The 25,673-nt window shown below is 34.5% G+C and overlaps 1 protein-coding gene across 2 annotated transcripts in view; it reads right to left on the bottom strand.

Annotated features, from left to right (window-relative positions):
* Positions 1-405: 405 nt before the first annotated feature.
* The window catches only part of PPP1R3A (protein phosphatase 1 regulatory subunit 3A), a 40,565-nt gene continuing 15,297 nt past the window's right edge, over positions 406-25,673 (bottom strand). For both annotated transcript variants that reach the window (XM_061414061.1, XM_061414062.1), the window contains 3 exons: positions 5,825-5,883; positions 5,604-5,728; positions 406-3,687 (listed from right to left, as the gene is read on the bottom strand). In XM_061414061.1, coding sequence (XP_061270045.1) covers positions 1,306-3,687; positions 5,604-5,728; positions 5,825-5,883 — 2,566 coding nt within the window. In that variant the 3' untranslated portion in view covers positions 406-1,305. The remainder of the gene's footprint in view (positions 3,688-5,603; positions 5,729-5,824; positions 5,884-25,673) is intronic.

Genomic DNA, 25,673 nt, shown 5'->3' with positions numbered 1-25,673 from the left:
TTGGGGTATCAAAGGAAGTGCTCTACTGTAGAACAAAGCACAAGATTTTGCATATTTTAGTCATTTAATAAATAGTTGTTGAAACTGATTGTATAGTAATATTTTTATTATACCTATGTGACTAAAATGATTAGTTCCATTATTTCACATACTTAGCCATAGCTAATAGCAGCAACCAGTCACTGGTATATTGGATATTCATTTCTCTATCAGAAGATCTCCTTGTCTGCCTATTTGACTTTTTAAAATTTGAGATATCATTTAACAACTTGGTAACTATATAATGACTATTACCAACGATTAGTTGTTTATTCTCTTAAAGCACCTTGGGGAATAATTTATTGTTTTATAGTAAGGAAAGTTAAAAAATTTGCTTGAAGACAAAAAAAAAAAAATACCGAGTAGTCCATTTGTAAATCTTTTTTTAATTATTATCATTTAATGCTTTATGCTTTATAGGTACAAATTCATTCTGAAGCAATGTTTGTGGAACTTTTAATTTAAATTTACAACTCTGAATAATAGTTGATGTCAAAGTTGTTCAACTGTGTTGTACAATCTTCCTTTAAAAGAGAAAAAATATTGCTTATAGAAAGGCCATCCCCCAAATTTTGCAAAACTGAAAGATCATCTCTTAATTGTTTTGATCTTTGTCAAATTTGGCTTACAAATGTCCTGATTTTGTAGGTATGCAGGAGATAGTACATATATATGTGTATTGTTATTCAGGTACACAATGTGTTTCTTCAACTTAAATCCATGCTTGGATGTTGTTTTTAAAAATATGAACTTAAAGTTGAAAGATTTGATTTATCAAAGTGTGCTGATAAATGATACAGTGGTAAATGCAAATTTCATAGTCAATATTCAAAGACCAAAAAAAGTCCTCTGTCATTGTCCATGTTTTATCTATTTTTAAAAACCACAGAGGGAAAAATACGCTCAGGAAAAAAAATGAAGCTTTACTGCAAAAGAAATGAATGCAAGAAATGGCACTTTAAGTAGTGAAGAGACATGAAGCATTGAAACTTCATAGCCTGCTAAGGAGCAACAGCTGTACCTAATTTCAACTTGACGTGCTTCAGATCTCATATTCATATAGGTATTTAATGATCCAAATATAATGGTCCTATATAGAATAATTACTTATATGAAGGAGCAAACTTCATACGCATTCCTTTTTAAATGATCCTTCAAGAGAAAAACTGCACTGGCTCTTTGAACAATGAATAGTCTCTTTCACCAATCCAAACGTTTGGGGCTAAATAGCTTATCTTTTAAGAGAGAGTAATAATAGTGCTGAGATTACTTCTTTTTAACAGACTCTTTTTGTCTTCCCCCTTCCCAGGATAGCCAGTACAATGAAAAAAGGTAGAATGCCAAGCCAATCATTAAGTCATACTGATAGATGGTTACAAGAAATATCAGAAACAAAAGGAAGTAAGGTACTTTAGAGTTGATGTATTTTGAAAGCAGAGATTCACTTTGAGATTGACTTTCCTGGGCAGGGAGACTATCAGAAGCAGGGCTGTCAGATTCCTTGTCGCCTGAAGAGTACAGTGATTGTCCAGAGTTTATTAGTCCTTCATTTTCATGCCTTACCCCTTCTATGTTCTCAGAAGCTTCACTGATTAAAATCGTTGGCCCTAGAGGTTTCTCCACACTGCATTCTCCTTGTTTGACAATCTGGCCTATACATCTTTCCTTTGTACTATCTGATGTCACTATTCCTGAACTTTCGGAAACTTCTTCCAGTGGAGATGCAGGATGAGAGTGCTTTTCAGTACCCTGGATTTCACTTGTTGGGTTACAATTATATTCTGATTTAGAAGAAATAGATTGGAGAGTCATGGTAGTAATTGCATGCCCTGTAGTAGTGGCCTGTTCGTGAGATGACACTGAACTTTTAGCATGGTGATTGGAAACCTGAGAGCCATTCTGAGAAGTTCTATTTGTGTCTGAGTTTAAAGAAGAATGAATAATGACATCTATAATTGTTTTCTTTGATAATTCTTGGACCTGCTCATGATCTCTATTTTCTGGAAATATTTTTTTGTCTGTTGGTAACATTCCCAAATGTAAATCTAGTTTTGAGGCTGCTTTTTGATTGTCTGTAATGACCTGTGAGGATTCTTCTCCAGATGTTGTATTCCCAATGACACATTTCTTCCTGTCATGTGTCTCCCCAGGATTGTATATAGCTATGGTTTCTTCCTTCTCCTTTTCATCTACATGTACATTACAAATACCTGAACATGACTCCTTTTCAAAATCATTGTCATAGATTACACCTACTGTATCTCGTTGACAAAGGGTATTATGTGAATCATCATTTCTCCCTTCATGTGGATCAAACGCTGTTTCCTTTACTTCGATGGGCCTGTCACTTTGTGCTGTCTCTTGAGGTAGCTTAGCAATTATTGCTTTTTCTCTAGCAGACATGCATTCTAGAGTACTTTCCGATGTTGTCTTAATTATATAAGCTGTACCTGCATCTGCTTTCTCAGTAATACCATGATCAGCTAGAGAAGACAGTTCACAGCTTGCTGTTTCTTGGCAGGTAAACAATTCTTCTGTAGGATTAGCTTTCAAGCTCCTTGTGTCATCTCTTTTCCCCCACGTGTCTTCACAATCTGCTTGTTCTTTGGACTGCTCTGTTATAGTTGTCTTACTCCCTCTTGCTCTTTCCTGACTTTCCAGAACATTCCAACTTTGTTTATGCTGTGTGTTCTTATTCTGATCTTCAGGATTAATCCAAACTGATTTTTCTTCTTCAGCTTGGAAAAGGTACTTATTCCTCAAAACATTTGCATTTCTTGGTGAACCAGCTTGACCAGGCATTCCTCCTAGAGCAGTGCCTTTGCTAGCCGAGAGATCAGAGTCTGAGGTTGCTGACACAGTTTCCTCCAGGCTTAGATTTGTCCTTGGTGAATGAAACGTATCTGCTCTGATTGACTGGTCATGAATTTTGGTGTCTTTACTCGGCAGAGCAGTTAGGTCTCTGTTACTGGCTCCCATCCCTTCCACACTTATTTCAGAGTGGCTCATCTTTCTTTCTTGGTCATGTAAGACTGATTGAAAACTTTTGCTTTGTTTTTCACTTACACCTAAATATATCTTTTGCTCCTCCTCCTCATTCTTACCATTGCCATAATCTTTCTTGGAAGATCCTTTTTCTATCGATTTTTCTGAATGGAAATCCAAGCGGAAGTCACCTCTTAAACATTCCCAATCTTTTACTTCAATTTCTTTAGCTTCTCCTTCAAGTTTTTTGTTAAGGTTGTCTGCCATTAGTTGGTCTGCAGAGGGACAAGACATTTGCACTCTGCCTCTCCCTTTGGCTGGATTAGCATTATCATCCAGTACTTCTTTGCTGCCAATATGTAATTGTACTACCTCATCACTACTAGTATTTCCCAATGACAGCTTGATTTCTCCTGTATCTGAAGTAAATTCCTCTGAAGGTGGATAAGTGTGCTCATTTCCTGAGAAATATTTTTCCTTGTGGTAAAAATCTCCCTTTAAGGATCTTTCTGCTGATGAACTTGAAGACGAAGGCCTTTTAAACAAGTCAGTGTATACATCATCATGGATTTGCTTCTTCTCTAACCTCTCAGAGTTATTTGGGAAATTGACTGTATTCTTTTCATCTCCAGAAGCAGTACTTCTTAGCAAGTGTTGGTTTATCTTAAGGGATAAAAACAACAAAAATAATGATTTTTATTGTTTTTAAATATACAAAGCAAGTTAGATAGGTTTCATTAACTTGACTAATAATTATCTGGTAGATTTCCTTGATTCATTTCACTTGTAGATTTTGCACAAATTCTGAAAGATGAATGTTTGGGGGAGATTCTTGTAGGCTATGACTTAGGAATGAGATTAATAAGAAAAGGGGCCAAAATTAATAACTCTCCTTCCCAGCTTCCAAATATCACATTGTATTATTCAACCATTCCTGCTTGTCATTGCCCTTTCTCCTCACTTAGGATATACACATTGATAGCTCCATGCTCATCAATTAGAGAGCGGCTTCCTGGATGCCCCTTGCCGCATCTACACTTGCTGTAGGTGCCCCTATTAGAGTTTCTCTTATTAATATGTTTTCTGCAAAGCCTCTGCAAACTATTAATAGCAAAACGTCACTCAAAGAAAAGTGAGGGAGTTAATGTCTCTGCAAATTCTGTTTTAATGACCCTCTGCCAACTGGTACTCAAATGTATTTGAGCTCTTCAGTGATGCCAACTGTCAGGATTTAACAGTGAGATGCCTGTGTTTTTTTTTCTCCTCATAACTGACATTTGCATGATCTCAATAATTATATGCAAATCTTACGTTTTCCCCTTCTTCTCACATAAGGCTCATGTTACTTGTCAACTGCACAGCTGTCTTGTAAGCCAATGCCTGTGGGTTCCACAGATTTGGTTGTATTTCCATCTATTATAGAGCTTCATTGTTTTATGCATTAACGTCAGCATGGAGCAAATTAGCATCTAAATTACAACTCCCTGTTCATTTATTGGATGTACAATCTCAGTAACTTCTAAACAAACTTTATATTTGCGCCTGCTCATTGTAATGAGGTGTATTGGTGAAGTATGTGATTTTTCAGAGTCCTTTCATTATATTCTGTGGTTTGAAAAAAATGGCTGTGTTAACTTTCAGCTGGTGAGAATTCACACAGTGGGTGACAACTTTGTAGTTTCTTAAAGTTGGAGCAAAGTAAATTGCATACTTTAGTGATGCAGCTTCCATATCACTATAGAAAGGGTGGAATGTCGTGGGGAAAGAGATGAGCTCTATTTCTTTTCTGTTTCAGCAATGACACTTGAAGAGGCAAATGTCATTTTAATCTTTGATGATTATGAATCCATGTATCCTAATGATATGAGCTCCAACCAAATACAGTAAAGGATAAATTGCATTATGTGACTCATTTACTCCTATTTCTTTCTTTGTGATAAAAATGCTATCTAAACCATCCCCCTAAAAATCCCAAATAGATTGAATGTTCACGAAGCGTGAAATTTATAACAAATTTAATACTAAATTGTACAGTTCTAAATTTGTTTCCTGTCTAAAAATTGTGGCACAAGCTATTTTATCCTCATTTGGTAATTTAATACTTTCCAATGATATAGAACTTAGAGATTCTCATGAAGATGGAAGTAAGTTAAAAAAAAAAAAAAAAGCTGCTAAATGCAAGAATCAGACTTGTAGAACTGGACAGAACCCTAACAATCATCCAGTCCAGCCCTCTCATTTTACAGACGATTTTATAAGTGTACACTTGTCACAAAGATTAGAAATGCACATCAGGATAGCGCTACCTCTTCTGTAATTCCTACAAACTGTTACTCAGAGCCGCTGGTAAAGAGATAAGAAATGAATGTCATTAATTTGCCACTGCAGAGACCTGAAGTAACATACTGAAATCAAATCACTAGCCTTGTTGATGAAGCCAGAGACGCAAGGACAGAATAGGCTATGCTTTCATATTTGCAAATTATATTAGCTGAAGCTGTTGAAAAGCAGACATTGCAGCATCTTTGAAGCATAAATGGATTCATCTTCTCTAATACCTTGGCAACCAGAATACTTACCATCGGCTCTAATTCTTTTTCATTACGTTCATCCTGTTCCCTGTTTACATCTTTTACATTTTGATTACTGGTTTCCAAGTCTTCCTTGTCCTCATGAGAACAAACAATTGTTGGGATATATGTATCTGAAAAGTTAAGATAATTGTACCTATGTAAGATTGTCCTAGTTGTAGGCTTTAACAAAAGAAATATATTCTGTTTAAAAATTAAAGAAATATTACCTGTAACCTTTGAATTCTCAAAGTTATTCTCATCTGATGTTACCGATGATTCTTCTTTACTGTTAAATTTACAACAAAATGTTACACTTTTTCAGGGACTATAAATGTATAGCATTTTTATCATAGGAAATTCAAACCAGTTACAAGCTAAACAAATATTATTTAACTTTTCACATTTTCTTGCAGTACTTTGTATGTTTTTTTCATTAAAATGATCTCTTAGAATGATGCAATAAAGTATATTAGTTGTAGAAAAATGTAAAAATTATTTACACAATACCATAATTCTAAATAAAATTATTTTACTCATATTAAAACATACAGCCAAAGGAAAAATATATATAAATCTAGATTATCCCATAATTCTCACTTTGAAAGTCCAAATATTTCTCTCTTGTTTTAAATGATGAAGTTTTATGAACTGACAGTCCGTTGTGGTCATTGAAATTACTTTCTAATGTTCCAATTATTAATTTTTTTGTGTTCCATTTTACTCAAAATTCTTCCAGTTGAACTGACATAATATTAACTCTCTCTCTCCATAAAAGGAGAAAACAAACAAATTTAATAGAAACTAAACGGCAGCTAAATTTATACCCAGTTTAAAGACTTCATGTGTGTATTGCCAAAGGCCAGTTTTACAGCCAAGACTGGTCATTCATATGGGAGCATATTTTTTTTTCTTTAAAATAATTCAGATTATACTTGCTTTTATCTCATATTCTGCATACTTGTTGAGGAAGATAAATACTTTTTCCTTTCAAATGTATTCTGTTTATAGGTGTATTTGTAGAAGTATAAGAATTTAAATTTGCCCACTACAATAGCAAGAAAATAGTTAGTGAAAAGCTCACTTTGTGTATAGTTATGTCACAAGTCAGTCTGTCAGAAATGATTGGACCAATATTCACATTTTCTGGTACTATCTCAGCTGAATTTTCTCCTACTGACTTTTCTCAATGATTTTTCTGCAATAAAAGAAATCCAGAGAGTTCACAATGACTGATGAATTTGTATAATAGAACCTAGTTTTCATTGCATGGACAGTGTTGATCCAAATCCCCAGAGGGCTAATCTTGTTTTGACAAATCACAAGAAAATTACAAATTCTTCCATCTTGACCATGTAAGAAGTAACTCAGCTTTGTAAACATTTATGATGCTCAATTTTAGCTTTGCCAAAACTATTTTCTACCTTGAAGTGGGCCCCGAAATGAAAATAATGTTTTTACATAGCCAGTTTCATTAGAAAATATTATATTACCATAAGTGATACTGTTTTAATCTATAATCTATATTGTTTAATCAGACCTATAATTATACAAAGATTCATTTTTGTGACTCCAACTGCAAGTTGACACATTTTTCTTTCTCTATGTCCAGAAAATCTATGTACTTTTTAAAATATATAAACCATTAAACAGCATTTAAGTATTCTTTCTTTATCTTTCATCTGATAACAATATTGAAAAATCTCCTTTGTAGAGGAAAATATCATTAAAGCTTTATGTTTTTGCCTAAACAAAATGTTATTAATCATTTTTCTTATTAAATTCTTTAGAATGCTTAAATTTTTAAAATAATTTCTTTTTTTTAAAGGAACTACATAAAAATTTTAATGAAATATATTTTACATGTAAAAGAAAATATTTAATGTATATATATACTTAAATGATAATTACAAAATAAATTTCTGTTTACACAGTACCTATCTGAAGAGTTAACCTTGGTTCTCAAACCTTGGTATCTATCAGAATTCTCTGGAAATCTAATAGAGAGATCACAGAGGCCAAGCTCTTAGAAGTAGCATAGAACTCAGGTTTTTCTGGTTTGGTTTTGTTTTTACCAAATTCCCGACATGGTTCTGCTGAACTAGAACATTACTTATACTTTTGAAGGCTTCTGTATATGGAAGCCTTCATGGAATATGAATGGAATATGACTCTCACCAGTCATATTCCATTCTTTCTTTCAGAATCAAATAATTTCATCAAAAGGAAAGGAACTTGCTTTTAACTCACTGTGAGGACAAATAGGTATCAAAGTGGATATTACTATTTTGATATCTTACAAAAACATGTAAAGACAGAAATATAGAGGGGAAATCTTAGATTTAGAGGTAAATACAAGAAAAAGAATTCAAAATAGATGAAATTTAAGTATTATATCAAATATTTGTTTAAAAAACTAATAGAAAATGTGTAAAACTCCTACAGGGAAAAGAATAGAATTGCATCAATAAGTATTAAAGACCTAGAAAATATTGAGAGATATACCATATTCATAGATAGGACAATTATGAAGATAGTATCTCCAAATTTGATCTACAAATTGACTTCTAATCAACATTTCAAAACATGTTTTCACAAAATTTGAAGATATGATTCTAAAGAGAAGAATAAAGGACTAAAAATAGCTGGTCTACTTCTAAGAAATAGTAGAGGAAGCACCTCTATGTAGTTTCAATACTTCTATGAGGATATAGTTATTAAGACAATTATATTGGCACTGAGACAGGAAAGTATTGAGAGCTTAGAAACAGATCCATACATATCTAGAACTTTGGTATTTGATAAAAGTGGCATGTCAGACATCAGTGAAATAAGGGACCTCTCAGTAAACGGAGATAAGGAAAATGACTACCCTCATGGGAAAAAAGTGAAATTAGCACAATAAATATTCAATAATCAATTCCAGATGGATTAAGACTTTACATGTCAAAAACCTTGAAATTCTTAGTAGAATATATGAATATTTTTCAGACTTCAGAGTAGAAAATGTTTTCTTAAAGAAGGAAAAAAAACTAAAATTAAGGAAAATAAACTAAAATTAAAAAAAGATTATCAGTTTAGCTCTATTAAAATTTAAAACTTCTGTTCATTGAAAGACCTCTTTATAACAGAAAAATATAACTAAACTGGGAGAAGATGCTTACATTGTACAGCATCAACACAAAATAAATGTCAAGAAATATAAAGAACTTCTACAATGCAATAAGAAAGCACAAACATTTCAATAGAATCAGAGGAGAGGAGAGAAAATGCACATAGTTGATAAGCATATAAAGGATGGTCAGCGTTATTAAAAAACAGAGAAATGCAAATCAAGACCACAAGGAGATGCTATTTTATACTTATTTAATTTTATACTTATTCAACTGATAAAATTGACTGTCAATTTTATCAGTTGATAGTTGATCGCCATCAACTACATAAAATTGAACCAATCCAAATGTTTATCAATGGAAGAGTAGACACAAAACTTGGTATACCACAAGAGAAATATACATAGCACTCAAAATTGATTTAAAATACACAGAGACATACCATGATATGGATAAATCTTAGCAACATATAATATTAAATGAACAGTGCTAAAACATTGCATCAGAGTAGGTTCTTTTTTATTGTGCTAAAAGCTATTGAAATAATCTAAATATATTTATCAAGGAATACATAGGATATCATTCATGTAAACAAGAAAGCTTGATTTTCAAGATTATGATTATGTAAAAGTGGGGTGAGTCAGAGGAGAGGAATGAGGAAATGATAAGTTGTTTTGTTTTACAGGTGTTTATTGTATCATTTAAAATATCTAAATTGTTAAATTCTAGTTTCAGGTAATATATCCAGACAAATGGATTGCTCTCTGGTCTAAGTTACAGGGTGTGTATAGATAAAATCCCACTCCAAAACCCAAGGTATCTGTTATATGACCAATTACAGTTAAGGGGTTTAATTAAAACAACTTTAGAAAATTTGAAAATAAAGGCAAAGAACTTTATGGTTGATGATGATAGGCCCCAGAACTATATACAGTCATGGTAGAAATGAAATATGTTAGAGAAAATTTCTAGTCTCCCCTTTATACTCTGAGTCCTTTTTTTTAAAAAAAAAGTAATTTATTTTAATTGGAGGATAATTACTTTACAATATTGTGGTGGTTTTTGCCATACATCACCTTGAATCAGCCACGGGTATACACCTGTCCCCCCTATCCTGGACACCCCTTCTACCTCCCTCCCCACCCATTCCTCTGGGTTGTCCCAGAGCACCAGTTTCAAGTGCCCTACTTCATGCATTGAACTTAACACTGGTTATCTGTTTTACATATGGTAACATACATGTTTTAATGCTATTCTCTCAAATCATCTCACCCTCATCTTCTCCCACATAGTCCAAAAGTCTGTTCTTTACATCTATGTCTCTTTTGCTGCCTTGCATATAGGATCGTCATTACCATCTTTCTAAATTCCATATATATGCATTAATATACTGTATTGCTGGTCTCTTTCTGTTTAATAGACTCCAGTTTCATCCCCCTCATTAGAACAGACTCAAAAGTGCTCCTTTTTATAGTTGACTAATATTCCGTTATGTGTATGTACCACAACTTTCTTACCCATTTGTCTGCCAATGGACATCTAGGTTGCTTCCATGTCCTAGCTATTGTAAACAGTGGTGCAGTGAACACTGGGGCACATGTGTCTCTTTCAATTCTAGTTTCCTTGGTGTGTATGCCCAGCAGTGGGATTGCTGAATCATATGGCAGTTCTATTTCATTTTTTAAGGAATCTCTGCACTGTTCTCCAAGTGGCTGTACCAGTTTGCATTCCAACAAACAGTGTAAGAGGGTCCCCTTTTCTTCACACCCTCTCCAGCATTTATTGTTTGTAGACTTTTTGACGGCAGCCATTCTGAGCAGCATGGGATGATACCTCATTGTGGTTTTGATTGGTACTCTCTAATGAGAGATGTTGAGCATCTTTTCATGTGTTTATTAGCCATCTGTATGTCTTCGTTGGAGAAATGTCTTAGTTCTTTGACCCACTTTTGATTGGGTTGTTCATTTTTCTGGTATTGAACTGCATGAGCTGCTTGTATATTTTGGAGATTAATTCTTCATCAGTAGTTTCATTTGCTATTTTTTTTTCTGTTCTGAAGGCTGCCTTTCACCTTGCTTATAGTTTCCTTCATTGTGCAAAAGATTTTAAGTTTAACTAGGTCCCGTTTGTTTATTGTTATTTTTATTTTCATTACTCTGGGAAATGGGTCATAGAGGTTCTTGCTGTGATTTATGTCAGAGAGTGTTCTGCCTATGTTTTCCTATAAGAGTTTTATAGTTTCTGGTGTTATATTTAGATCTTTAATCCATTTTGAGTTTATTTTTGTGTATGGTGCTAGAAAGAGTTCTAGTTTCAATCTTTTACACATGGTTGACCAGTTTTCCTAGAAGCGCTTGTTAAAGAGATTTTCTTTTCCCTGAGTCCTTTTTGAGCAGGGGAGTTTCTTACTGGTCTTCCTAGTGGTTAAGTGTCTGTCATTGTGCTGAATAAATGCACAGTGTCCTTTCTACTCTTCCTGTCTGTCTGCCTCTTATCAGCATTATCATAACATTGTTCTTCTTTTCTTTCCTCATTAAAAGTCAGTGTCAAAACTAATACAATTATGTAAAGTTTAAAAATAAAATTAAATTAAAAAAAAAGTCAGTGTCATAAAAATTCTAATAAAGCATGCATATTTTTCTGTCTTATAATGTTTGAAGTACCTCCCCCTCCAAAGTTAAAAGGCAAAGTTTTTAACTATGGGCTTAAATAATTTTAAAAAATTTAAATCTAGTATAAATTTAGAAATTAAAAAGTCAAAAGGATATGTCATTTGTGGAGGGATACTTCATTAATAGTGTACCTTAAATATATACTAGAGTCAGTCATTAGTATTATTTAATCTTAAGACAGGTCATTGTTGAGCACCCACTCTATGCCCTAAGTTCTAATAAACATTGGGAAATCTATATGCCATACATTCTAATAAACACAGAAATCCAAGATGAATTATATATGTATATATATAATTACCTCAAGGAAGCTCTAATGTAATGATGGAAATAGATACATCAGCAGGCAATTATTATAATGTGATAAATTTTATAATAAATAATGGGATATGATATTTTCCAGAGAACAAAGAACAGGAATGAGGAGAGCACTCAGTTGGAGGAATCAGGAAGTTTTTCACAAAGGAAAATTTATGTTTATGGGAAGTAGGACTTCCTCAGCTAGAGAAAAAAGATAAAGTCATTCCAGGCAGAAAAAATAAGAAGTGGTCAAAGAATTAAAGGTAAGAAAGCACAAAAAGATGAGAACCTTCCAGAAACAAAGAGATGTTCAGAGGGTTTGAGCTGTGGTTTGTGTTTTGTTCTTTAATGCCAAGGAATAGAACTGGGGTTAGTTTAAGTCAGGTTTAAAGGACTTAGTATGCCAGGAAAAGTGGAACTGAATGTCTGAATTCTTTATTTACTTTTAAATCAATGCTTGAGGAGGGGTGGCAGTGACAAGGTGGGCAGTGGAGGAGTTAAATGGGAGAGAGACAGGGTAGGTTTTACATTTAGGGACCAATCTCTGGAAGTACACTTAAGGATCTCTCTTTAGGAGAGCCTGAATGGGATAAGCCATAGTGAAGCAGGAAGGTTAAGTCATGAGACTCCTGCAATATTTCAGGCACAAATGATGATAAAAGTGATGGCAATTAGGAGGGTGAAGAGGAATCAAATTTGTAGCATCAGTGTGATTTGTTGATCGATTCCTTGGATATGGGGTGTCCTTGGTATCACAGAGGGTGAAAAATCTGCCTTCAGTGTGGGAGACCCACGTTCAATCCCTGAGCCAGCAGATCCCCTGGAGAAGGGAATGGCTACCCACTCCAGTATTCTCGCCTGGAGAATTCCATGGACAGAGGAGCCTGACTACAGTTCATAGGATTGCAGAGTCGGCCACGCTAAGCAACTAATACACACATACTTGCCTGGATGTAGATTTTAAAGATGCCTTCTTTCTACCTAACCTTGGTTGTGTTCTTGAGTTCACAAGTTCAAGAATACTTGGTTCTTAGAAACCAAGTATTGCCCTTTCCAAGACCTAAGCAAGGGAGAATTAAGTCAGTGGCCATCTGCGGCTCCTGTTCTGTAAATTGGCATTCTTGAATTAGTCTGCTGGCTGACTTCTGATGTCTTCCAGGCTGGGTAATCTGCTTCTCGGGTGCTCATATAGACACTTTTCAGCCTTCCTTTCTATTCTAGGGTATGTGTGCCTGAACAGGGCATCAGTAGGTTATGCCTCGTTTCTTGGCTTTTATTTTAGTCAGTTCATAGTGAAAAAAAGCAGAAAGACCTGGATTCAAATCTGTCTTTCCTGTTACTTACCAATTACTAAGTCACTTACTAGCTATGCAACCTCCAACAAGCCTTAATCTCAACACAACATTTAAGCTCTCTGTGTATCATTTTTCTCCAATTATTGCCTAGTCCTTATACACAAGAAAATTATTTAACATAATTCTCAATATGTGGAAATGTTTAATAAATGTATTATTATTATTATCACTATTGTTATTATCATCATTAGTGACATGTAGTAAATACCATGCTGATCACCAGTTCTCCACTGCTGCAGTAACCAATTCCCATGCTTCTCCTTTTACTTTCAATTATCTATATATTTTTTAAGGTTTACTCCATTCTCTCATGTCTTTAATTCACAAGTTACCATTTTTCCCACAAGTTACTTTCAAGTGTAAAACTGGCAGCCCATGATAACATACTTGCTTAGTTTTTTTAAAAACGTACCTTTACTATCAGAAGGCCACCCTCCAAAGAAAGATCACTAGATCATCAGTGTATGTACCTTTCTATTTAAAAATGTCTTCACCAAACACAGTTTGCATGGGAATGCTAATTCACACTTTCTGTTATTACCCAATTGATTTATTCAGTGTCAGAATCTATGCACCCTGTTAATATTCCTGCAGTTTCTAGGTATGTGGCACTTAGGCTTTTAGAGTTATGGTTAATTTTAACACTGCCCAAATGTAGTAGTTTTAGTATAAGTAGTAATATCATTTTTCCTGAGTTTCTGTAATGCTATTGTGCTAAAAGCTCATATATCTCTTAAAATATGAGTGAAACCTGTTCCACACAATCTGTCTAATGTGATGGAATTACCCAGCCAGTCAGGGTAAATGTCAGGATTAGGTTGTAGTTAGTAGAAGTGTAACTCTGTTCCAAGAGGAATCAAAAAGTTGGCATAAAAAAAGGATCATTTCCAAAATGAGTCATGAATGTTGCATTTGTGTCTCTATAACAACTCTGCTTGAAAGTACTCAGCACTGACTAAAGATAACCAGCTTGGAATTCTTAGGCATCACCTCTTGTTCTGATAAGCAGCTAAAAAGTCAATATTGAACTCCTCAAAAAGTATGTTAAGTCTGCCCTCTTTGTTCAAAGCTGGTGCTCTCATTTGATTTCCTTTACCTTCCTTCCCTAAAGGAACAAAGGAAAATAAATGAACGGAGAGCTTTTAAGTTAGAAATAATATGTGCCTTGTTTAAGAGTTTTTAAGGGACACTTAAGAAGAATATTTCAGTATTAGAATTGGCGTTGCTAAGTGGATACTTATACTGAAAAGGTTTTCCTGAAATAAATAATTATGCATTATATGTTGTTTATTTTCATAATCTCATTGTGACATTTCGCTAAAAATGGACTTTCTTGTGTTCTGACATTTTACAGCCATTTATGATTTGGAGGAGGGAGGAGAGCAGAAACTTGTACTTAATGAGAAGTGAAGTTCATAATACATTAACCAACTACAAGGGCTCAGTATCTAATCCTTTGGTGTTAAAACACCAGTAGTCTTCTTTTGATCAGGAATAAAACTGAAAACAGAAAAGAAATATTTGATCAAAAGAAAGACAATTAGAGCAATAAATGTCTAATTGTGAACAAAAGTGTCTAAGGAAAAAAAGTTTAAAGGCACAATGCCAGAAGGAGTTCAGGATGAAAACATGCATTAAAATTCAGTTCCTTGATGATAATGCTGGATTGAATGAAGCAAAAATAATCTCAAAGAGAAAACATAAACATTTTTAAATGACTTTGTATTTCCTTAAGATGCTGAATCTGGGGACTAATAATTAATATGCTGAAGAACATGGTTTTTGTGGGCGTCACATTCCTTATCTTCAAAGTGAAAGCTCCGGATTAGATTAGGGATATCAAATACAATACTCTCACACTGGCCTCCCTCTCTAGCATCCATGGCAAGCACTGATAACAGATCAAGGGGTTTCCTTGCTGAGTCCAGATTGAGCCTGCTGACCATTCTCTATGCAGCCTGGCAGCCACTACCTATCAACTCCTTTATTGTTCAAAATAGAAAAAATTTGCCTTTCTCAGTTTTGATATTAAATAGTAGGCCTTCTGCTTTAAAATTCCATATTTATATGACTAATAGCATCCCATAAATATAATTTTGAAATATGATTTGGAAATTTTTAAAATTTATTGTCGAAAGACATATAAATGCTAGAAGAATCAATAGAAATAACTATTAACATTGCAATACAAAGATACATTCTCAATTAAATATTATAGTTAGCATTTCAAATTTAATACCTACAGAAATCCTACCACTACAATTTGTCAACTAGTCTTGTACAATTTATAATGCAGATTATACAATAATTTGTTCCCCCATTATTTTACTATGTCCAGATAAAACTTTTTAATAATGAAAAAACATTACCAATATCTACAAGTGATTGGGATGAGCAAATATATTGTGTAACACATATGATATAAGTTAATTTATTACTCTTAAAATGTAAGCATAAACCATGGCAACATAAGACCCTTGAGTAAACTCTAGTGACTTAAGTATTCAGGTAACTGAGTATATACTACCACATTAGTGACAAGATGGTTTTATTGAGTCACTTTCCTGTTTTCCATAAAGCTGAATTGCTACATTCCCAAAAATCTTCTGCATTTCTAAATTTAGCACACTGCCTATTGCTTCAGTCCTTGATCTTGAAAACATACTGATGATGATGGTGCCATGCCTTCTTGATGCAAGAAATTTCAATAGCAGAGAAAGAAGCAACTGAAAAACATAACCTGTTGAAGAATTCTTTGGTAAGTTTCTTTTCCAAAGTTGCTTCATTTCCTAATTCTGTCTTCTGCCAAGGATTGCTATTTTCAAATCTGCTTTGTCATGTCAAAGTGGTGGGTACTATTTTTTTCTTGCTCACCCCATCCCACATGAATTAGAGTGAAAAAATTATTTGGATTTAATTCTGTGATCAAATCTGGGCATCATGTGCAATTTTATAGAGATGAGATCTCCTTAGAGTGTCTTCTAAAGGAATACCAAAATGTGAGAATCTAGTCTGTAATTAAGTCAAATCTTGGAAGTTCACATGTGAACAACAAAAATATTGTAGATTGCTTTGGGAGCAATGCAATTACAACCAGAATCCATGAATTTTAAATGGAAAAAAAAAAAAAAAAACTTATAGGTAAACCTGGTCCAAGGGACTATTCTGCCACAATCTGCCAATTATATTCTAGCAAGAGAGAAATGTAAATGTTTTTAAGTGATGGAGGAAAAACTAAAGAATGTATATCAGAGAGATACCAGAAAAAATTCTTAACTTTATTTGGTCTAAAGTCCTTATTTTACCTCAGCTCTTAATGGAAGAAATTGTCATCCATGGATGACAAAAAATTAATGGTTGTCCAGCTGAGATTCTTACTACTTTAAAATTCTGACATTCTGATTCTCCATGTTCCCCTACAAAGCAATTTCTAAGGATTTTATACTTCATCTTCCTTTCAAATATTATCAGAGAATTATTAATATCTGTTTTTTCCTAAGGATACTAATTCTCAGGCTTTATTTATTACTGATTTGTTTGTGGTTGTGTAAAATGTCATTATCACAGGGTCATGACTGTGAGCCAACTAATTGCAATTAAGGAACTCTTGATTAAACCTGTTTTCTCTGTGAAATCTACATATAAGTATCACTAAGATACTTGGTTTGTTCAATACTGAGTTTGACATCCAAGCTCTACAGAACTTGTGTTACATATTGTTTTGAAAACTGTTTTAAGAAAAAGGCAATTTAAAATGTAAATTGATATTCCCAGTGTGTATGTGAAAAGGTTGTATTTGGAAGGGCTGAGAGCAGGAAGGAAAACAAAGGAGCATGAGACTTCCAGGCTGTAAAATCAAATCTTTCGGAACCTCACCTCCCAAAAGGATCTGTTGCCCAACTTAGGGTGGCAGCCACTCCCCTGAGCATCTGTGCCCTGTATTGTTTCCCAAGACAGTATAGTTTGCATGTGATTGTTCTTTTCTTTTTAGTGGGGGCAAAGTGGCAATCTTCTACAACTCTTCCCCCAGCCTTTTCCCATTCCTGTCTCTTGAGAGTTTCAAGCATATATCAATACCTTTCCCTTTATCTGTAGAGTAAATCAGGGGAAATGATGTGTAATTCAATATAAGTACTAGTAGCAGTTCTACAGTATTTCATATAGGAGATTATACCTTTTATGTTTGTAAAAAATCACCAGATATCATAAATATAATAATTCAGTTCAGTTCAGTCACTCAGTCATGTATGACTCTTTGCGACCTCATAGACTCCAGCACGCCAGGCTTCCCTGTCCATCACCAACTACCAGAGCATGCTGAAACTCATGTCCATTGAGTTGGTGATGCCATCCAACCATCTCATCTTCTTTCATCCCCTTCTCCTCCTGCCTTCAATCTTTCCCAGCATCAGGGTCTTTTCCTATGAGTCAATTCTTTGCATCAGGCCAAACTATTGGAGCTTCAGCTTCAGTATCAATCCTTCCAATGAATATTCAGGACTGATTTCCTTTAGGATTGACTGGTTTGATCTCCTTGCAGTCTGAGGGACTTTTGAGAGTCTTCTCCAATTGCACAGTTCAAAAGCATCAGTTCTTCAGCACTCAGCTTTATTTATGGTCCAATTCTCGCATCCATACATGACCAGCAGAAAAACCATAGCTTTCACTAGACAGACTTTTGTCAGCAAAGTAATGTCTCTGTTTTTTTAATATACTGTCTAGGTTGGTCATAGCTTTTCTTCCAAGGAGCAAGTGTCTTTTAATTTCATGGCTGCAATCACCATCTGCAGTGATTTTGGAGCCCAAGAAAGTAAATTCTGTCACTGTTTCCATTGTTTCTCCATCTGTTTGCCATGAAGTGATGGGACCAGATGCCATGATCTTAGTTTTTTGTACGTTGAGTTTTACTTTTTCACTCTCCTCTTACACTTTCATCAGGAGGCCCTTAGTTCCTCTTTGCTTTCTGCCACAAGAGTGGTGTCATCTGCGTATATGAGGTTATTGATATTTCTCCTGGTAGTCTTGATTCCAGCTTGTGCTTCATCCGGCCAGGCATTTCATATATAATAATACAATAATTAGGACCAACAAAAGTCAGAGCAAGCCAAATCAAGTTAGAAATATTAAAGTACTGCCTTCATGTGATTGCTTTTAACTAAATGTTAAATTTATAAGTTATGAAATACTTTTTTTAGATCCTAGGACCATTTATTTATTGTCTTGTTTTTTCTCTTAATTTAAAATTCATTTATATTTTAAAATTCTATATCTTAGCAGTTTCTGCTTTTTAGTTTTATAGTTTTAGTAAGTGTTTAGTAATCTTTATGATATGAAATCCATTGAAATTCATTTCCATTTTCAAGAAATTCAATTTCACAAACATTTTTAAACTAGCTGTTCTACTTATGCTAATCATAGCATAAATTGATATATCAGTGAAAAGAGAAATATGATAAATTAGATTGGATGGTTTGTGTTGAAATCCAAATAATAATGCTATTATCAAACTGGATTTGTATGTAACTGCTTTTGAAAAGTTTTGTAGGCAGACTCAGAAAGTCTTAATGTATTATTTCTAAATTTAATGCTTTTGTGAACTTACATCTCATTAAAATCATCTTAATGCACCTTTTTGTCAATTCTTCACAATAGATTACAAAAGGAAGGGAGGAGAAGGTACATTTAAAAAGCAAATGAAAAAGAACTCAATGGAAGCCTATGAGGCTACCTGTTGATGAGCCTGTAAGGGAGTCATTAATGTGCGGATCATTGACATGATGGGCCATAATGACTCCTCCAGGGACGCTCAGTCTATTGTGTCAGAGACTAGTTAGGGATTCATTAACATGAAGACTCGTGACTTCTTAATATGCAAATTATTAATGCAATGCACTGAGGCATACTCACAAATGTCCACATCTTCTGTTATAGGTTTGCTTTGCCAGTCCTTCACCCACACCTTTTGTGAACTAGTATTTTCTTTCTTTTGTCCTCTGTTGCAGATTTTTTCACAAAAGATTCTACTCTCCTGTGGAATCTACCACTTCACTTTCAAAGACCTCCTCCCCTTCAGCCCACCTTTCTTTGATTTAAGGCAGGTTTATATAAACAAACCAGTTGAACATTTTGACTAAATCAATCAAAATTCAGCATAAAATCTGATTTGATATTTTTCTGTAATATCAAATTGGTCTTTGGCCAAAGGCAGAACAATGTGAACAAAACACTTGCTTTTAAAATGTGAAACCCTGAAACAAAGAGTGTAGCCAACAGTTGAATAATTTGCTCTAAAGGTGGGTGGGGAAAGAGTAGTGGAGTAGAAAAAAGAAAAAGAGAGCAGAGAAAGGCCATGAAAGAGGACACAAGAAAGAATAGTGCAATTAAGTAAGCCAAGTAAGTGTTTGTGCCAATGTAACACATGAGTGAAGAAATGGATTTGAATTGCTCAGTGTCTGGCATACAGCAAGCAATCAATAAGTATTAGCTATTATTATTACATCAACACTTTACACTTTGCAAAAAAGATGAAATTAATATCTGCATTCCCTGTTGAAACAATAAGAAAAATGTTATAGAGTGAAAGCTGTTCAGTTCTTGAATTAACTTACTATGAAGAAGGGAATCAACTTATATTCCTATTCCCACAATAGAAATAGCTATAGAAGTCGTGGAAAGGTATTCAAGTATCTTTTAAAGCTTATACACACACCATGTATGGAAATACAGTTTTTTTCTGGGACTTTATATGCTAACCTATATTCATTTTCTTCTCATTTTATTCTAGCCTTATCTAAAAAACAAAACAAGCTTTTACTACTGTTCCTTTACTAAATTTTAGGAGAAACAGACCCTTATTTCTAAACTTATAAACCCTAAATTCTGCAGTGCAGCTCAGAAATCAAGATCTGTTTATCATAATATATCTGTATCTCTACACAAAATTAGTAATATATTTTTTTAAGGTAACAGCTGTATTAAAATAAAATTTACATACCACAAAATCCACCCATTTTAAATGTTTAATTCAGATTTGTTCAATTTACAGAATTGTGCAGTTACCACCCAAATCTAATTTTAGTACATTTCCAGAACCCCCCCAAAAGGATGTGACTGTTAGAATAACTCTTTACTCCTCTCCCCAGTCCTAGGCGACCACTAATCTTATTTCTGTCTTAATATATTTGCTTGTTCTGCACTTTTCACACTAAAGAGAATCATGCAATATGTGTTTTTTGCTTCTTCCCTGTTTTATGGAGGAAAATGTTTTTGAGGTTCGTCAGTGTTGTAGGATGTATCAATACTTCATTTTGTATTGGTGAATAGTATTCCATTGTATAGATACACTGACTTTATTTACGCATTCACCAGTTGATAGGTATTTGAGTTGGCTTTTGGCTTTTGGCTCTGGTAGACAGTGCTTCTGTGAACAATTTGCATAGTGTTTGGATGGACATGTGTCTTCATTTCCCCTGGTTAGATACCTAGAAGTGAAATGGCTGGGTTTATGATAATCCTATAATTTCAGTTTCTCCACATTCTCACCAACACTTATTATTATCTCTCTTATTGATTGTTGTCGTTATAGTGGGCGTAAAGTGGCATCTCATTGTGGTTTTGATTTGCATTTTCATAGTAACTGGGTTTCCCCTGTGGCTCAGCTGGTAAAGAATCCACCTACAATGTGGGAGACCTGGGTTTGATCCCTGGGTTGGGAAGATTCCCTGGAGAAGGGAAAGGTTACCCACTCCAGTATTCTGGCCTGGAGAATTCCATGGAGTACAGTCCATAGCGTCGCAAAGAGTTGGACATGACTGAGTGACTTTCACTTCACTTACTTTATAGTAGCTAATCATGTTGAGTTCTTTTTCATGCTCTTTGTGTTGCTGTTCAATTGCTAAGTTGTGTTCAACTCTTTTGCTACCCCATAGACTGCAGCTTATTGATCATTACGATATCTTCTCCAGAGAAATGTCTATTTAAATCTTTGCTCATTTTCAGATTAGGCTGTCTTTTATTATCGATCTGTAAGAGTTCTTTTGGGTAAGACACTTATTAGATACATGATTTGTAAGTCTTTTCTCCCATTTTCACTGTCCTGACTGTGTCTTTTGGAGTGCAGAGTGCTTAACTTTGATAATGTCCAAGCAGTAGAATTTTTAAATTAGCTTTAAGATCTTCGCTAACTTGCCGATACACTACATAGAATCTATTTGATTAAAATTCTTTAAATAGGAAGCAATATTATTTTTAAAATAAATAGTCTCTATAAGTGTAGTTATCACATGCAATTATCTACATCTCATATTCTTGTTCATGTTAATTTCAATACTGTGATGCTAGAAAACATATACCAGTTATTGGTCCTAGCTAATTTCTAGACTGGAGTAGATGTAAGCAGATTCAGAGATGATGCAAACAAATCTACAGATTCAAGAAAAGAAATCCAACTGATTTAAGAAGCTTAGAGCACAAACACTGTATTATTCCTCTGGTGCCTTTCACTAGAGGAGATGGAGTAGGCAGGAGGAGCTCATCTGTGCCAAGATGACTCTCCCAGTTGAAAGCTTTTGGATCCCTGATTAAGTAAAGCAATATACATTACCAGGGAATCCTAAGATGAAGTGTGAAGGGCTCACTAAGATAGACTACTATGATTAGAAGAGCAGTATGATGTTTGGGAAGCACAAGATGAGAACCAATATGAACTAAAAGACAAAGAACAGATGACTGAAGAAGTTGGGACACAGGCTGGGATTGCTGAAGGTGTCAGACACAAGAGGTAAATCCTGCAGGGATGCAGTTATGCTTCCAAAGATGGGGATCTCTGCCACACTTGTAACATGATGGCACAAGACTTTATACTTAATGTTCTGAAGAATACAGCTATCAAGTGGCTTTAAAAGGATTCTGTCCTTCTACATTATTATAACTTAGATTGGAAATCAGGCTAAGTTAGAATAATGTTGGACAAAATTTAATGTTTATTCATTCAACAAATAGTTAACTTGTGCTAGGCATCATGCTAGATCGTGCTAGAAATTAAACCACTAGCACAAGCTGCGATTGAATCAACTGCCTTCATAGAGCTTACTGTCTGAAGAATGATAAATGAAAACTGGCCATTTAAAATCACAGCCATACCTTTCAGGATTGGGGAAGTATGGAATCCTATAGAAGAAAATACACTTAACCATTGAACAACACAGGCTTGAACTGCATGAGTCCATTTATATGCCAATTGTTTTTTCAATAGTAAATACTATAGTACTGCCTGAACTGCAGTTGGTTAACTCTGATGATGCAGAACTATGGATACAGAGGAACTGAGTGTATGTAAGGCCAACTATAAGTTATACTCAGATTTTCAACTACAAAGAGGGTCAGCACCCCTGGTATCCTCATTGTATTAAGATCCATAACAGGGTCCATACAGGATCCATACAGGGTCAACTGTAATAAGATCCATAATTCAAACTCAGGGAAGACAATAGCAACTGTGCATGTGCATAGGCTTGCAAAGAGATCAGACTGAAAGAAGATCATATCCTTTAATAAGATTACACACCATATTTAAAAGTTTGATTTTTTCTGAATTGTAAAATATACACTTTTCAAAAAGTAAATACTTTCTGAAAGCCTATTTCATTCTAAATGGAAAACTTTACCATGCTATTTAATGAGTCTTTTTTCTTTCCCAAGTCATCACAAATGATAGGACAAAATTTCTTTAATAAATGCCCTGTTTGTAAAGCTTACATTTGGTATCTTAATTCCCACAGTCCTTAATGTTGCTATTAATGCTTAAAAATCCCTCATGCCACATTTGCAACAGAATTACTTTATTTGCTAATTTTTTCTTTGTTTAATAGTGTTATTCTTTCGGTGGATATTGAGACTAAGTGATTTTCAAAAATTTTTTAAAAGTTACAACTCAAAATATCTGTGTTTCATCTTTTGTTTATACTGTTCACAACTCATTGCATATCAGAATCAGCTGAGGAGATTTTTAAAAATCTGTGCCTGCAACCCAACCCCGACCAATGAAAGTGTGGTCTTATAGGAGGATCTGGGCAGGAGTGCCTTAGTTTTCCCCTTCCGATGTGCACCCAAGCTTAAGAAACACTGCTTTACACTACTGGCTTTTACTATATCAAAGTATGGATAGTGAGAAAATATATCCTTCAGTAACAATACTCTGCTATTAAGATGGACGGGGAGGCCTGGCATGCTGCAGTGCATGGGGTTGCAAAGAGTCGGACACGACTGAGCAACTGAACTGAACTGAAGATTTTCTGTAGGGTGGGAGGAGGAGAGGGTATACATAATCAAGTAGGTTAGCATTAATGTAAATTTTATAAAGATTTTACTTCTGCTCCTGTTAGGTCTATAAAACAATTAATTTGTATTTATCACAGATATTACCAATTCATACATCAATGAATTTAAATTTACTGATTTTTTTTTAACTGAAAGGAAATCTAGATGCTATTTAGGATAAGAAACATTAATCTTCTCTACCTTAACAGCTGTATTGTTGATTATAAAATTGATGGTGTTTATTAAGACTTAAACCTGGGATGGTAAAATGTTTTCCAATTGCACTATGTGTCAAATTACCCCAACAATTATTGTAAATGGAAGGACAATAAACTGCATTGCCAAGGACACCAGTTGGTTAGATCCCACAAAAGAGACAATTAGTCTTGAGATGACAATGGTAGTGATGAGGTGACAGTTATGGAAAAAAACAGAATATGCAATGTAATGACTTAAATATATTGTGGATAATACTGATAGTTTAATGTGTTTGGAGTTTATAATATGTAAAATAATGTTTTATAAAGAAAGATCAAAACTGCATACATTCAGGTCTTCTTTTTTCCTTATTTGCTACAAAAGTGAAGTAACCTGCAAGATTACTTTTACTGTCTTTCCAAATCATCAATGTGAAATGATTTGCTTAATTTATATGTATAGGGCATTGATTTTATGAAGAATATTTTCTTCTCACAGATATCAATTTACATAAACTTATTCAATATTACAATACTCATAATCTATTGTTGGAGCTTCCCTCGTAGCTCAGCTGGTAAAGAATCCACCTGCAATGCAGGAGACCCTGGTTCAATTCCTGGGTCAGGAAGTTTCCCTGGAGAAGGGATAGCCTACCCACTCCAGTATTCTTGGGCTTCCCTGGTGGCTTAGGAGGTAAAATATCTGCCTGCAATGTGGGAGACCTGGGTTCGATACCTAGGTTGGGAAGATCCCCTGAAGGAGGGCATGGCAACCCACTCCAGTATTCTTGCCTAGAGAAGCCTGGCAGCTACAGTCCCTGGGGTTGCAAAGAGTTGGACATGACTGAGTGATTAAGCACAGCACAGCAGTCAATTGTTAGGATAATTGGAACATTTTGAAAATAAAATCATGATAGATACAATAACACAACTGCACCTTCACCAAGACAAAATTGCAACTCAGTCCTTCAGTAGCAAAGATGGATCTAAAAGATAGGATACAGAGATTTGGACAGCCAGAGAAAGCAGAAAAGGGACCCTAAAAGAGCTGATGCCAAAGATAAACTGCCAATGATGTGTTTTCATCTGTACCTATGCTGTACTCCCTCCTTCTCTCAGAGACCTTGTGAGTAGTGATGGATCCTGTGGGAAATAAACCCAAGAATGTACAGGAGACCTGAAAAGCATGAAAACCTAATGCAAACAGAAGGGGAGATCTTGGATATCCTTAGAATATTTGCAGTGGTTGCTTTGTTCAGCATGGAGCTCTCTCCCCCCAGATTTCTTCATGACTGTCCCTCTTCAAGTCTCTGATCACTTGTCATGAAGTAGTCTTTATTTCTTATTCTTCTTGTTCTGCTCTGCTCTTTATATTCTCAATTGCATATATCATCTTTCAAGATAATTTGCTTAATATTTATGTTTATTACCTATTAGTTTTCCTTCCATTAGAATGTAAGCTACATGAGGACAGGGATTATCTTTTTTTTTTTTTCCATTGATGTATCTCTAGTACTCAGAACAGTACCGGGCACATAGTAGGTGTTCAATAAATATTTGTCGAATGTATGAAGATCATTTATTCTAGTTACTAATCTTTTTTCTACACCCTTTTAATATGCAAGCTGAAAAGCAAAGTTAGAACTTTGCTAGTAATACTTTGACCATTTCTTTTCATCTGAACCAGGATCAATACCCTCTCAATCTTGGTATTATAGAAAAACCATACTGGTGTGATTTCCCCATATCCATCCAAGAGGATAAAGACTGAAATACCGAATTTGGGTGAAAAAACAATTATAGCAGTAAATTTCCCCTAAGTATCACCAGAATAGTAAAATAAATCAGCCATGAAATAGTATAGAAATGTCTAAATAAAAAATAATTTGTAGCATAATATGTATATGTTTATTTACATTAAAGATGACCTATAGCAGAATTCAATTATTGATATTAAAAATGAGAAAGGATAAAATCTATGTTTTAAACATTCCATACATATAAAACAGTAATAAACAGTTATGAATGTAGAAAATCTATGTCCCTTCTTATGGACAGTGACCTAGTTCATGCTTTTCTCTCCACTTTTCTCTGATTTATCCTGCATGCACTTTCTGAATTGATA

Source organism: Bos javanicus, chromosome 4 (assembly GCF_032452875.1).
Source record: "Bos javanicus breed banteng chromosome 4, ARS-OSU_banteng_1.0, whole genome shotgun sequence".
Taxonomy (NCBI): Eukaryota; Metazoa; Chordata; class Mammalia; order Artiodactyla; family Bovidae; genus Bos; species Bos javanicus.
This window is presented reverse-complemented; position numbering and strand designations above follow the sequence as displayed.